At 59.9% G+C, this 12,596-nt stretch overlaps 1 protein-coding gene across 1 annotated transcript in view; it reads right to left on the bottom strand.

The window, feature by feature from the left end:
• The window catches only part of ADGRA2 (adhesion G protein-coupled receptor A2), an 89,671-nt gene that overhangs the window by 5,337 nt on the left and 71,738 nt on the right, over positions 1-12,596 (bottom strand). Inside the window, exons 5-17 of the mRNA XM_074982012.1 lie at positions 10,825-10,896; positions 10,305-10,468; positions 9,697-9,910; positions 8,924-9,088; positions 5,751-5,952; positions 5,134-5,283; positions 4,510-4,671; positions 4,198-4,392; positions 3,917-4,118; positions 3,266-3,474; positions 2,808-2,935; positions 644-767; positions 73-218 (exon numbers count right to left, since the gene is read on the bottom strand). Coding sequence (XP_074838113.1) covers positions 73-218; positions 644-767; positions 2,808-2,935; positions 3,266-3,474; positions 3,917-4,118; positions 4,198-4,392; positions 4,510-4,671; positions 5,134-5,283; positions 5,751-5,952; positions 8,924-9,088; positions 9,697-9,910; positions 10,305-10,468; positions 10,825-10,896 — 2,133 coding nt within the window. The remainder of the gene's footprint in view (positions 1-72; positions 219-643; positions 768-2,807; positions 2,936-3,265; positions 3,475-3,916; positions 4,119-4,197; positions 4,393-4,509; positions 4,672-5,133; positions 5,284-5,750; positions 5,953-8,923; positions 9,089-9,696; positions 9,911-10,304; positions 10,469-10,824; positions 10,897-12,596) is intronic.

Raw genomic sequence — 12,596 nt, 5'->3', positions numbered from 1 at the left:
CCTCCCTCTGCACTGGAACCGCTTGTGCTAGCATCTCCTGGCAACAGCTGCACCAAAGGGAAATGCCTGTACCGTAGCATGGGCCGAGGGGCTGGCTGGGGCACCTCGCCTTCCTGCTGCTGTGGTGCCTTCCACGTCCCCTCCTTGTAGATGACTCTGGCCTTCACTGCCATCCACAGCAGAGTAGATAAGGATGAGTAGTGCAAAATGATGCCGACCTGCAGGGCCAGAGGTTACAAAGCAGTCAGGTACGTGGGCCAAGGGGGATGTAGCCAGCTATTGGATTCAGGCGCTAATAAATCACTGTTACAAGGGCTGGCCAGCCTGGCTGCTAAATGCATTGCAGCTGCTGTTTTACTCTGGTCTCTATGTTTCTAACCTATTCCACATCGCTCTGCAATTCATCTCTGTCCTGACCCGATCACGTCCAGTCCTGGCCCCCAGGCTGCAGGAGCCAGCAGTTTGTGTCTGTCTTTCCTGGTATGGGCCTTGCATACAAAGCTGCTGCCTGGCATGACACAGGGTTGTGGTCTGTCAAGCAGCTGCCAGGAATGATGTTCTTCACTTCTGGGATAGACCCAGGTGTGCAGCTACTGCTCTCCCTGCGGCTGTGCAAAGCTGGCCTGCCTCTAGTTGTACTTACCGCTTGGCAGACAATTACGTAGTTGGTCAGCGTGATACCTCCTGCAAACACAGCTGATGTCATGGCAATGTGGAAACAGAGGTTAAGAAGCATGTGCCAGCACTTCCGGGAGATGTGAATGGTACTGAAAGAGAGGGGCACAGTGCTGCTGATTCACTGCTGGCTTGGCAAGGAAAACTTCCCCACAGCCATGTGCTGAACATCCCTTCTAGCAACCTGAGGCTACACCTGTGATTGCTGAGGCAGGGCTGTAGCGTTTCCACATACTGGGCATTGGGAAACCCAAGGACAAGCTAAATTACTTTGGCAAAGCAGTAGTAGAGGACTTTTTTTTTTTTTAAGTAATAAACCCAAAGTTACTTGTTGTTACTACAGCTAGGGCCACAGAACTAAGAAATGTATTGACCTAATCAAGAAAACTGCAGTGTCTTGCCACACACCAGAGCTAGCTGCATATGCCAATGCTGCAGAACAGCAAGGCCCCAAAGAGGGCAGTAGAACGAGAATCAAGAGGTGCAGTTAAGTAAAACCAGGTTTGTAGCTGTGTGTGCCATCACCAGGTCTCTGAGGACTGAGCTGAGCCCTAGACAGCCAGAACTATCCTCTGGTGCCCAAGACAGACAAATATGAGGCACCAAAAGTCCTTTACATGCTTTTGAAAATCTGACCCTATGTCCAAACAGTGCCCACATGCATCATTTACATCTGTAAGCGTGCACCTGAGGGGGAACATGCAGCCTAACTATTTTGAGTTCCTGGAATTTTTAGGAGAAAAGATAACAAGTGGCCTCCCTCCTCTTGAGCTGTGGCACAGATGGCTCCAAGACGACCTGTGCATTCCATCTGGGGTGAGAAAGACTCCGGCCTTAGTGTGCTAATACTGAAGGGACCACAGCATTAATGTCGTACCTACAAATAATTTAAAAAAAAATCTATTCTAGACAAGCAAGGTTTAATGTTCTCTGAGGGGTCACCGTGTTAGTTTCTAAGGTGCTACAGGACTGCTTGTTGTTTGTGACACTACAGACTAACAAATTATGAGCTTTTGTGGGGAAACCCCACTTCATCAGATGAAAACAGAGTGGGAAAAGCAGAAACCAAGGTTTATATGGTTGGGGTGAGGGAGAAATTGTACATAAGTTTCTTTTCAGTACTGTGATGTAAACAATCAAGGTTTATTAAAATCTAGCTAATTAAAAATGTTTTTCTAAAGCATTATTGTGCTGTGTTTCTAGTGTGGCGGGAATAAATAGTTAAGTAATTCTATTAAATACTGAGGTGGTTTCTTTAATAAAACCATGCCAACACCTTGGAGATTGGGGAAACCAGCAAGAAATACAAAGGGCGTGTGGTATGGCTCCAACTGCTGCTCAGTTTGGGCTTCACTGTAGGAGACTCAAGGCCAGAGAGTCTGAAAGATGTTAAGCACCCCGGAAAGGAGTTGCTGAGCTGACAAGCAGCAGAGGGAAGAGAGCTGAGAACCCTCCCATGGGCCTACCAGCCAGGATGGCATGGGGATGGGTAGCAGCTTCACCTCGAGCCCTATGTCTCTTCCACCCCGAGGGGTAGGTGATAGCTGGATGGAGCACCTCCAGGCTGTCCCTGGTGCAATCACTCTGCTCCTGCCAGCATCTTATGGCAGTGAAGCCATAGACTTACCCACTGGTCTAATTCCCAGGTTTCTGGTAACCTTGTTCTGAGTGGCGGTGGGTCTGGCATACACAGTAAGGACCCTTCGTTTTCAGGCTGAAAAACCCAACCGCTGATGCCAGCGTGTGACTCTGTTGTGCCACCGCTGTAGCTAGAGGGAAGATGGAAGCTGGGCATTCCTGGGCCCTTGGAAACAATAACGGAGGACTTGTTTGACTGACTCTGGTGTCCTCTACTGGGCGACAGGAGCCCAGCAGGTTCTCGTGCTGATTAAAGAGCTTGGAGCCGCCAAGCTTCCTGAAGCTGGTTTGACGGGAAGTGCTTTAGGACCTGCAATGTTTGTAAAAACTCAAGCTGGTGGACAGGCCCCAGCTGCCACTGTCCCTGGCCAAAGGGTCTTTATCTACCTTTCAGCCCCCAGCCACTCATGGGCAGTCACCACTGGGCTGAACCTGGCAGCTGGTTTAAGGGAGACCAGCCCTATATCCCCTCATTGCCAGCAGGGCCAGCTCACCTGGGGTTGATGATGTAAGTGATGATGGTGGTGAACAAGCAGAGCAGGAGGAGGGCAGTACAGGTGTAAAGCACAGGATGCAGCGCCTCAGCTGGGCCTGGAGCCTCCCTGGGGAAATTGCTGAGTTCCTAGGTGCACAAGTAAAGTTAGTGGTCCAGCCTGACCTGGCTCCAGCCAGCCAGCTCACCCGCAGCCCCTGGCCCCTCTGCAAGCCACCCGGGGACTGCGGCCGCCCTGTGCTTGAGAGGGCATGACAGCTTTGCTCCCCTCTGCAACAGGGGCCCTCTTCCCTTCCTTGCAGGCCCACTGGAGTTGTGGGGGGGGAGAGGAGGAGGAGGGCAATTCCCTAGCGATGCTTTGGAGCCAGTGTGAAGGGGAGAAAGGGCAGTGTGTCCCCCGGCCCTCTGATAACATCCCACTCTGCATTGCCCGGCCCTGGCCAACCCACCCCTACTTACCATGAGCACTGCAAAGTTGCTCAGGTGCCGGCCCAGCAGGGTGGTGATGTTGGGCTCATGGTGGGCCAGCTGGCAGCCCTCAGCGCTCCAGCCCCCATAGCCACCCAGCACCTCGAAGTCCCAGTGGGCAGCCACAGGGTCGGTCCCCTCCCGGATGTGATGCAGCGAGACGGTGACAGGCTCAGTGAGGTTACTGACCCCACAGCCATCTGGAGAGGGGAAGGGAGGAGAGCAGAGGGGCTGAGCGGCCGGGCGGGCTGCCCACTTTCTCAGCCCATTCTCCGCTGCCCTCTGGGACCTGGTGGGAGAGGAAAGCCCCTGCCCCCTGGGCAGCAGCAACCAATGCCCAGTCGAGGCCTCTGGGTGCTGGCAGGCTGGAGGCTAGCTGCTCAGCTGGAAGGAAAGCTTGAGCCAGACACAGAGCTGCAGGGGCTCCTGCTGGCCAGACACCCCCTGCATGGGGCAGGCCAGGTGGAGCTGCTGAGAGCAGCAGTGCCCTGGGAGGAGGAGCTGGGCTCCAGCATGGGGAAGCCCAAGCAGGCAGCCCTGTGATACCGCCCACCCAGTGGTGCTGGCCCTGCAGCTGCTCCAAGGCTGGTGCAATGGGTCTCTGCCCCCTGCAGCAGTGCCAGGCTCATGCCCCTGCCTCACCTGTGCCAGCATAGATGACGGGGGTGGCCACGCTGCGGCGCTTGCCGTCGTCCGCCAGGCGGGAGGAGTTGCCAGTGCTGCGGAAGAGCTTGCCGCTGCGGAATACCAGGAACTGCACCTTGCAGGCCTGGGGCGGGGGGAGCGGGGCCGTGGCGGCGAACAGGCCGGGGGGCAGCTGGATGGAGGCCAGAGCAATGCTGTTCTGAGGGGAGAGGGAGTGACAGGTGAGCCGGTCCCCACTGCCCCCGCTCTCCACCTGGTCCCCTCGCCGCCCGAAGTACCTTGAGGGGGAAGTTGGCCAGGGAGACGTTGGGCCGGCCCGTGGTGCACCTGAACTTCAGCTGCTGGTCTGCTAGGGCCTCAGCCTGCGGCTCAGGCAAGCGCCGGCTGTCGCGCTGCTGGAAGGCCGTGCAGCCCAGCCCTGAGTAGCTCTCCGGCTTGATGAGGTAGGCCTCGAAGGCGATGTTCCGTGAATTCTGCCACGGGAGCAGAGCGGCCAGGGGTGAGCAGGGGCAGTGCCCAGCCCCTCGCGGCCCTGCCTCCTCCCGCCCCTCTCGCTGCTGCCCCCGCCCTGTCCAGCCCCGCAGCCCTACCACAGCCACATGCTGCGAGTTGCGGCCCAGTACGTAGCCCGCCAGCTTCTCCACGGAGCGCACAATGCGGCTGCAGGCCTTGTCCTCGATCTGAGCCATCCACAGGAGGTGGTCGTCCACCAGCATCATGTTACTTGCCATCTCCACCATGACATCCGGGAGCTGGAGGAGAGCACAGGACCGGGTGCTGGGTGCTCCGCTGCCCCCGGCCCTGCGCCCTGAGAAGGGGATGGGTCAGAGCCCCAGGGGTTCCCTAGAGCTGGATGGTCCCTCCAGCTGTGCCAGAGCCTCCCTGTGGGCCGGTGCCAGCCTGTCTCTGGGTGGCTGTGAGGGCCAGCGGGTGTCTGCGGAGATGCTCCAGTGAAGGCCCACAGCCTAGAAAGGGGTTGAGTCACGCTCGGTCTGGGCTGGCCCTGGCTGGAGGAGGGGAAACACCCGATGCCCTGGGCTCTGTAACTGGCACCTTGGCCATGGGATGAGGCGCTGACAGCTCCTGGACTGTGCCTCACTGGGGAGGAAGAGCTTGGGGAGGAGAGGCCACGTGCAGCAGGGGCTGAGTGATGGGAGCAAAGCGCTGGGCAGACAGGGATCATGACAGGGAGCTGGGCCCTGGGAGATCTGTACCTGCTTGATCTGATCCACGTAGCCAATGAACTTCTCTATCATCTGGGCCACGTAGATGACGTCCATCATATCGGAGAAGTTGGCCGCCTCGGCGGTGTACACACGCAACTGGTGCGCTAGCGTCAGGGCATTGGAGGCGTTGATGGGCATCTGCAGGTGCAACAGGGGAGTCGCTGGGAGTCCAATGCCACCCTCTGCTAGCCCAGACCAACAGTGCTGGGGACGGGGCCAGGACTGCCTCTGAGGCGCCCTGATCCACAGAAGGGTCACTCAGTGGTACGTGGGCCACAGTCCGCAACTGGCACCAACGTACCATGGCCCCATGTATCTGGAAACGGGACAGGCAGGCAAACGCCTGCTGCCAACAGACACGCACACTGCCAAGGGGCAGAGACGCAGACGGACAGACGCCTACTGCCAACGGACAGACACGCATGCTGCCGAGGGGCAGACGGACAGACACGCACGCTGCCGACGGACAGACAGACAGACAAACACACCGCAGATGGACAGATGCATGCTGGGGAGACAGGTGGAAGGGACGGGTGCAGAGGAAAGGTCCCTCCCTCCCTTGGCGTCTCGGCCAGGCCCCAGCCAAGACTCGCGGTTCCCCTCACCAGCACAAAGGTGTAGAGCACACGGGTGATGTCGTTGGTGTACAGGCAGTGCGAGTAGTCGCCCTCCTCCCAGCGCCCTGTGCGGTCGCAGCGCCGCGCCGCCTGCTTCTCTGCCGCAGGGCCCCCATGCGCGGCCGCCGAGGTGAAGGGGTACTGCAGGCACGACTGGTAGGCCGTGATGCCAGCCAAGGTGCGGGGCCACCTAGGCAAAAAGGGGAACCAGGCAGTGAGAACGAGCCCAGCTTGCACGGGGTTGCATGGCCATGCGTGCCACTATTGGCCGGGCAGGACGACACACTCCATCGCCCGGCTGCCCCACCGGAGCCCCCGTGTGCCCACCCCGTGACAGGACTGATTCCTACCAAAATCCGCAAAGCCCCCGACCTGCCCCCTTCAGTCCTGCCTGGAAGTGCTTCCCCATGGAGCCGGCCGGCCCTGTGTCGGGAATGGGTCCAGCTGCCATCCTGCTAACCAGCGTCCCTTGGAAGATGAGTGCTGGGGCAGCTGTCCAGGAGAGAGTCAGGTGCAGCCCAGCTGATTAGCAGAGCATCTATGGCTGGCAGCCCGTGCTTCTACTGGTGGTGCACAGCTGCACGTGCCTTGGTGCACACAACAAAATTTATTCCACCCACGAATGGAAAAAATTAGAGAGGACCCTGTGGCTAACACCTCCCAATGCTGGCCCCTCCTCTCCCTGCTTTGTGGGGCAATTCACCCCACGACATGCTGCCCAAACCCTGGATTTTCACCTTCCCCATCCCTGAGCTATGAGACAGCCTTCTACATGCAACATGGGAGACAAGACAGGCAGAGGGAGGAGCGGCAGGTGAGGTCTGGGGGACAAGCAGGCAGAGGGACAGGCAGGGACAGCGTGTGGGTGGGTGGGTGGGGCCAGGAAGGCCAATTTCTCTCTCCTGAATTGCAGCGAGGACAAAAGGAAAACAGCGCACAGCCCTCTGGCAGCACACTGAGTCAGCACCACAGCCTATGTAACTCGCCCGCAGCCTGGAGGGAGCAGGAGACCAGGAGAATAACTGCAGGGGGGAGAAATGCAAGCCAGATGTGCAGCGCTGGGCGCAGGGCCCTGCCAAGGGAGCCAGGGGCATCTGGGCTCTCCCAGCACACAGCACAGCTACTGGCAGGCTCCCAGAGGCATGCTCCCTCCCCCAGGCACGCGGGGCCCCTCAGAGCTCCCCAGCAGCAGGGAACAGTGCAGGGTGGAAGGGTCCAGCCCCAGGCCCTTGACGATGCTGACCCTGACATTGCACAGGAGGTGGGAAGAGGGTTTCCTGAGTCCTTTTGTAACACAGAACTAGCCCCTGTTTGCTGGGAATGGGCCAGACACCCTCCGCCCAAACACAGCTCCCCCAGGGAGCACCCCTGTCTGGTACAGCCTCAGGGCTCTGCTGGCTGCAAGGGAGCGCAGTAGGCACAGAGTGGCAGAGTGTGAATGCCAACGCATCTGTCCAGGCAGAGCCCCATGCATGGGGGCGGGGGTGGATCTGGGCCATGAGGGGAAAGCTTTCCAGCTGCGTGCGGGGCAGGACTTCAGGAGCAGCTGAGCTTTTTATTCCCCTCCCTGGCAAGCGCAGCTCGCCCCAGCTGCTGAAGCACCTGGTTTCTGAGCCACTCCCCGCTCCCCGGCCCCCATTCCGCTCAGAGGACAGCTGAGCCCAGGACTCCTCCTGCTTCCCACCATCCTTTGCACCAGCCACGAGATCCAGCGGCCGGAATGAACCTGAGCAGACCAGGGGCATAGAGCCACGCGAGGAGCTCACTAGAACAGCTGTTCTGGCTCAGCTCCTGGCGCGGACGTGCCGGCCCTGACTCGGAGGGCCCATCCGGGGGCGAGACTGGATTACTGCTTGTGCCTTAAATTCACCCCAGAGCTGCCCTGGGATGAAGTCTTGGGTAGTGCCGGTCTTGGCAGGAGCTGGCAGCGTGGCTAGGGCTGCTTGGAGCGAGCCTCTTGTGCCGCAGTCCCAGAGCCTGCCCTGCTTGTGCCCTCTGCCCGACGGCGCTCACAGAACGAGCCGCTCCCTTGCAGCCTGGTAGTGAGTGTGGACCCCCCAAACCCTCCCACTCCTGGGCGGCCTGCTGGGCCCTCTGTGTGCCCCCGTGGGCACTGGCCACTTCTGCCATCCCCTCTCCTTGCTGTTCCTGCGCTCCTGAGCCAGGCCCAGCATTTCCCCACATCAGCCTGCACCTCACTGCATCACTCCCTGGAGGGCTCCATCCTCCTGTGCCCTCCGCATCCCAGCAGCCCAACCCCCAGACTGCTGGCCATGCCGTATCCTCCCCAAACCCTGCAGCAGGTAACCAACCCTCCCAAGCCTGTTGGTGCCGGGTGCCTGCTACACCGCCCAGCTCCCAGGGCTGAGGTCTGGCTGATCTCTCCAGCTCTCTCCTCCAGACCCTGCGGAGTGGAGGAGGAGGGACGTGTGTGAGGGGAGGGGGACCCTGCTAATCTAAGCCACATTGACTGGCCCAGTGGCGTATATTCCGCGAAGGCCCTGCTGGGGGTTGCCAAAGCCTTTCGTCTCTTGCCAGAGAAATTCCAACACCTCTGCCTCTGAAGCAGCGCTGTGTAGCCAGCAGGGAAAGCCTTTCCATGGAGCCTGCCTGTCAGTGGCCGTCTAATCACTGCCAGATGCCCGCCCGTCACCTGCAGGACTGAGCCCTCCTCGGCATCCCCCCAACCCTGCAGCCCCAAGAGGGGAGAACTGGCAGCAAAGCTCCAACATCTTCACACCTGCTTCCCCCACCGCCCCGCTGCCACCCCTGGGCTCCCCAGCAGGGCAGCTTTCCACCCCTTGGAGGGTGTGGGGGGGAGACCAGGACGTGGCTGGAAGAGCAAACTGTGTGCTCCCCCTCCCTCTGACCATCCCTTCAGATCCTCCCAGCCAGATGAACTCTTCATCCCAACAGAGGAAGGTGATGGGACCTCCCTGGTGCCCCAGGGGTTTTGGGGGAGGGCAGCTGGAGAGAGGGACCCCTGCAGCTGGCCCTGCAGCAGCCCCCTAGGGAAACCCAGCACCCCTTTTGCCAGCAAGCTGGGGACACCTCCCCATGGGCCGAGCCCAGCAGGAAATGTGACGAGGCTGTCCCTGCCCCAGGGTAGCCGAGCCGTGGGTGAGGGAAGGACATCAGGGTATGGCAGCCCCAGCGCTGACCTGAAGTCCCCGCGGTTGTTGGTGACCCTCTCTGCCGGGCAGTAGGAAGCCGACGTCTCCAGCACCACAATCTCCACCTTCTTGCTGACGTTGCCCTGGGAGGTGGAGACGGCGCACTCCCACTCGCCGTTGGCGGAGACGCGGATGTTGGACAGCGTGAGCTCGCTGCGGGAGGGGACCAGGCCAGCGCTCAGGGCAGAGTCGCCAGGAGAGCGGAACACACAGCGCTCTTCTCACTCTGCCCTCAGGGGGCAGCAGCATCGGCTGCTAGGCCTGGAACTGCCCTCAGACCCACCTGGCGATGGGCAGAGGTGTGTCGCCTCCCGTTCCCAGGGCTTTTCTGCAGCCCCTTGTCTCTGGGAGGGGCTGGGGCATCTCAAGCCAAGGCCCAGGGATCATTTCAAATGCTACCAAGAGGCAGCCACCTCTGGGGAGGATGTGGCCGTTTAGCATGGGGGGCAATGGGATTTATCAGGGAACCTAGGGGAGGGGGACACCCAGATCCCAGGCCAGGCAGCAGGAGGAGCAGAGCGCCCTGTGCCCTGGAGAGGCTGAGCCAGGAAGCCAGCTCCTGGGGGGCTGCTTCAGCAGGAACTGTCAAGATCCACAGTGACTCCTGCTCAGGGCTGAGCTGAGCCCTCTGTCCATGCCCAGAGCAGCCTCGTTCACCGGCTGCACAGTGGCGCGCTCATGCCTGGTTACCACCCCCTCCAGCACCCAGCCCAGCCCCGCCGGCAGCAGGGAGCTGGACACATTCGGTGCCAGCTCCAGACCTGGTGATGAAGGTGCAGTCGTGGATGAGGCTCTCCTCCAGGATGATGCCGGTCCCCTCATCCTCCTCCACCAGCACGCGGTTGTGGTACCACAGGATGCGGGTGCTGCTGTCCAGGTAGGTGGCGGTGCACTGGAAGGGCAGGCGGTCACCCTGGAACACCACCTGGCGCAGCGAAGGGATCAGGTGGTGGGTGTGCAGCTCCGGCGCGCCCACTGCAGAAAGGGGAGAGAAACCTGGGTGAATTGTCCCATTCCCTGGCAAGTGTGGTGCCTGGTCCACCTCACGGTGGCCCCTGGGGGTCCTGAGCCAAAGGCAGGAGGCGGATCCCAGCCATCCCTGCCACAGAAATGACCTGCACAGCTGGCACGAGCTGCCTGGGCCGGCGGTGAGCCCTGAGGGGGCTCTCCGGAGCCTGGGCTCTCAGACGTTTGCTCATTCCTGCCCCCCTCGCTCCCCTGTGCCGACAGCTGGCTCAGGGCCGGCCTTCAGACGCTCAGTCCTGGCCCCCTCGCTCCCCTGTGCCGACAGCTGGCTCAGGGCCGGCCTTCAGACACTCAGTCCTGGCCCCGCTCTTTGGGAGTAGCGCTCCAGGCTGGCTGGCCTCACCACACTGCAGCTGGCTCTCCCGCAGGCTCCGCAGTGGCTTGGCATGCAGGGGGCTGGGGTAGATGCACAGCGTCTTGTCGGAGATCTGAGCCGAGCAGTTGCTGGACCAGGGCAGCGTCCAGCGCAGGTTGCAATCGCATGTCAGGTACTCAGTAGCAAAGTCGCTGGAAGGAGCAAACCCAAAGGAGTCAGGTGTCAGGCCCCACAGCCATGGGCCCCAGCCTTTGCCAGGACCCCTGTCCCCCCAGCTGGAGACCACCAGGGGGGCTGTGCAACTGCACAAGCCCTCTAAGGAGAGCCCCATCTGCCCCCACTGACGCTCACTGCCGCAGGTCACCCTTTGCTGCAGGGCACGTCTGACATACACCATCCCTGCAGTCTGTGCTACAGCCCTGCAGGGCTCTGGGCACTCATCGAGCTCAGCTCCTCATTGTCCAGGGCCATCCCTCTGGCCCCAGGAGACAGGCAGGTGCTGGGGAGAGGGGTGGGACACACCCTTTCATCTCAGCCAGGTACTCACACGACTTTCAGAGATGGCAGCTGGTCGAAGACGCCGGCCTGGAGGCTGGAGAAAATGTTCCCTGACACGTTCCTGAGAGGGGAGACAAGAGCCGGGCTGCAGGTGACGGAGGTTAGGGCTGGGCAAACATCTCCCCATGCAGAACCAGGGCAGGACGTGGCCAGCTGCTCTGCCTGCCCTGGCCCCAGGGCCACGTCACAGCCTGCAAAAACTGGAGCTCAGAGGGAGCTCACGGCTGCGGGGACAGGAGCTCTCTGTGCTCATACGGCACCAGGCCCGCTGCAGGGCGACGAGTCGCAATAGACACCCTATGGCCCCTGCAGCTGGAAGGGTCCCAGAGACCCTCTCCTGTGCACCTCAGTTCAGAGAATTCACCTACCTTGCTCAACTGCCTCACCCAGCCAGGCACTCTGCTTCATCCCCTTTGCCATAAACAGGTGGCCACCATTATCCCCATGTTACCCAAGGGAAACGGAGGCACAGAGCAGCAGGGGAGGCGCTGAGTCTGTGGCAGTCCCACAGATAGCATCCAAAGGGCTACAGCTTCACAAGTGTCCCATGATTCTGGGGCCCCCATGAGACACTTCCCAAAGGGCTCTGACATGTGGGAAGTTCTTAATTCCTGTCCTCTGCGACCCAGGCCCTTTAGGGGTCAGGTGGGGTCCCACTTTGGGAAATGTAAGGCCAAGAGTCTTACTATCCAGCAGGCAACACTTCCCCAAGAGCTGGGACTAAAACCCAGGAGTCCTGAGGCTCCATCATTCCCTCTCCAACCTAGTGCTGATTACACAGAGAGATGTACTGACAACTCAGGGCAAAGGTTTGCCATTTGCTTTCATTCAGTTCCCTCTGGCTCTCTCGCACCCTCGCAGGCCCTCTCTGCCTTTGTTCTCCCTGGCCTGGCTCTACGGAAGAAAGGGAAACCAGAGGTCCAACCTGCTCGCCAGTGTCCTGGGGCTCTACAGCTCACTTGGATCAGCAACACGCACACCTGCCAAGCAGCACTTAGTGAATTTTCCGGGCAGGTGGAGACAGAGAAGCCCACACGACAGGCTGAGCAGCCAGGGTCTTTAATGAGCTCCAGGCAGAGTGCTGTTTTCGGCCCGGCAAGCCCCGTGTAACTCAAATTTTCATGCAAGTTGGTGGGGGAGACGGGCACCAGGCTGCAGTCTGGTTCCTGGCTCCCCTGGGCTTGCAGAAGCTGTGAAACTGACCAGCCCATGAGGGCTGGTCAGTTTCCTAGCTGCTTCTCCCTGCCTTCCCCCAGCCACCCCACCTTCAGGCTGACAGCCACAGAGCAGCTTCAAGTGGTGCTTAACTCATGTTAAAGTGAGTTACGCACAATTTTAAGCTGCTTATTTCAAGGGTTTACTGTACTTGAGTAAAAGTATGTGTACGTACGTACGTACATACGTACGTACATACACACACACACACACATCGCACCTCGATTGTACTCAAATATCCAGACATGAAAGCAGCTGCACTGTTACTCAGATAACTTCCTGGGCACTTTTCCCACCTCTGGTGCGTCAGATGCAACCTGAGCATCCTACCTGTCAGAGCAGCTCCCTCTGCACCCTGAACAATTCAGACTCAGAAGTGAACATGAAAGCAGCAGGCAGGAACTTAATGTGAGAGGGCAATCAAGACCCACCAGTACAGATCTACAGGTATCTCTGGGCTGGCACTGGGACTCCTGGGGGAGCTGTGTCTATGAAGCAAGCAGCAGGCTTGGTTCATGAACAGAGGCCAGGACATCACCCGCTGGA

This window comes from Carettochelys insculpta, chromosome 31 (assembly GCF_033958435.1).
Source record: "Carettochelys insculpta isolate YL-2023 chromosome 31, ASM3395843v1, whole genome shotgun sequence".
NCBI classification, from domain to species: Eukaryota; Metazoa; Chordata; order Testudines; family Carettochelyidae; genus Carettochelys; species Carettochelys insculpta.
The sequence above is the reverse complement of the archived record's forward strand: the minus strand, read 5'-3'. Positions and strand labels throughout refer to the sequence as shown.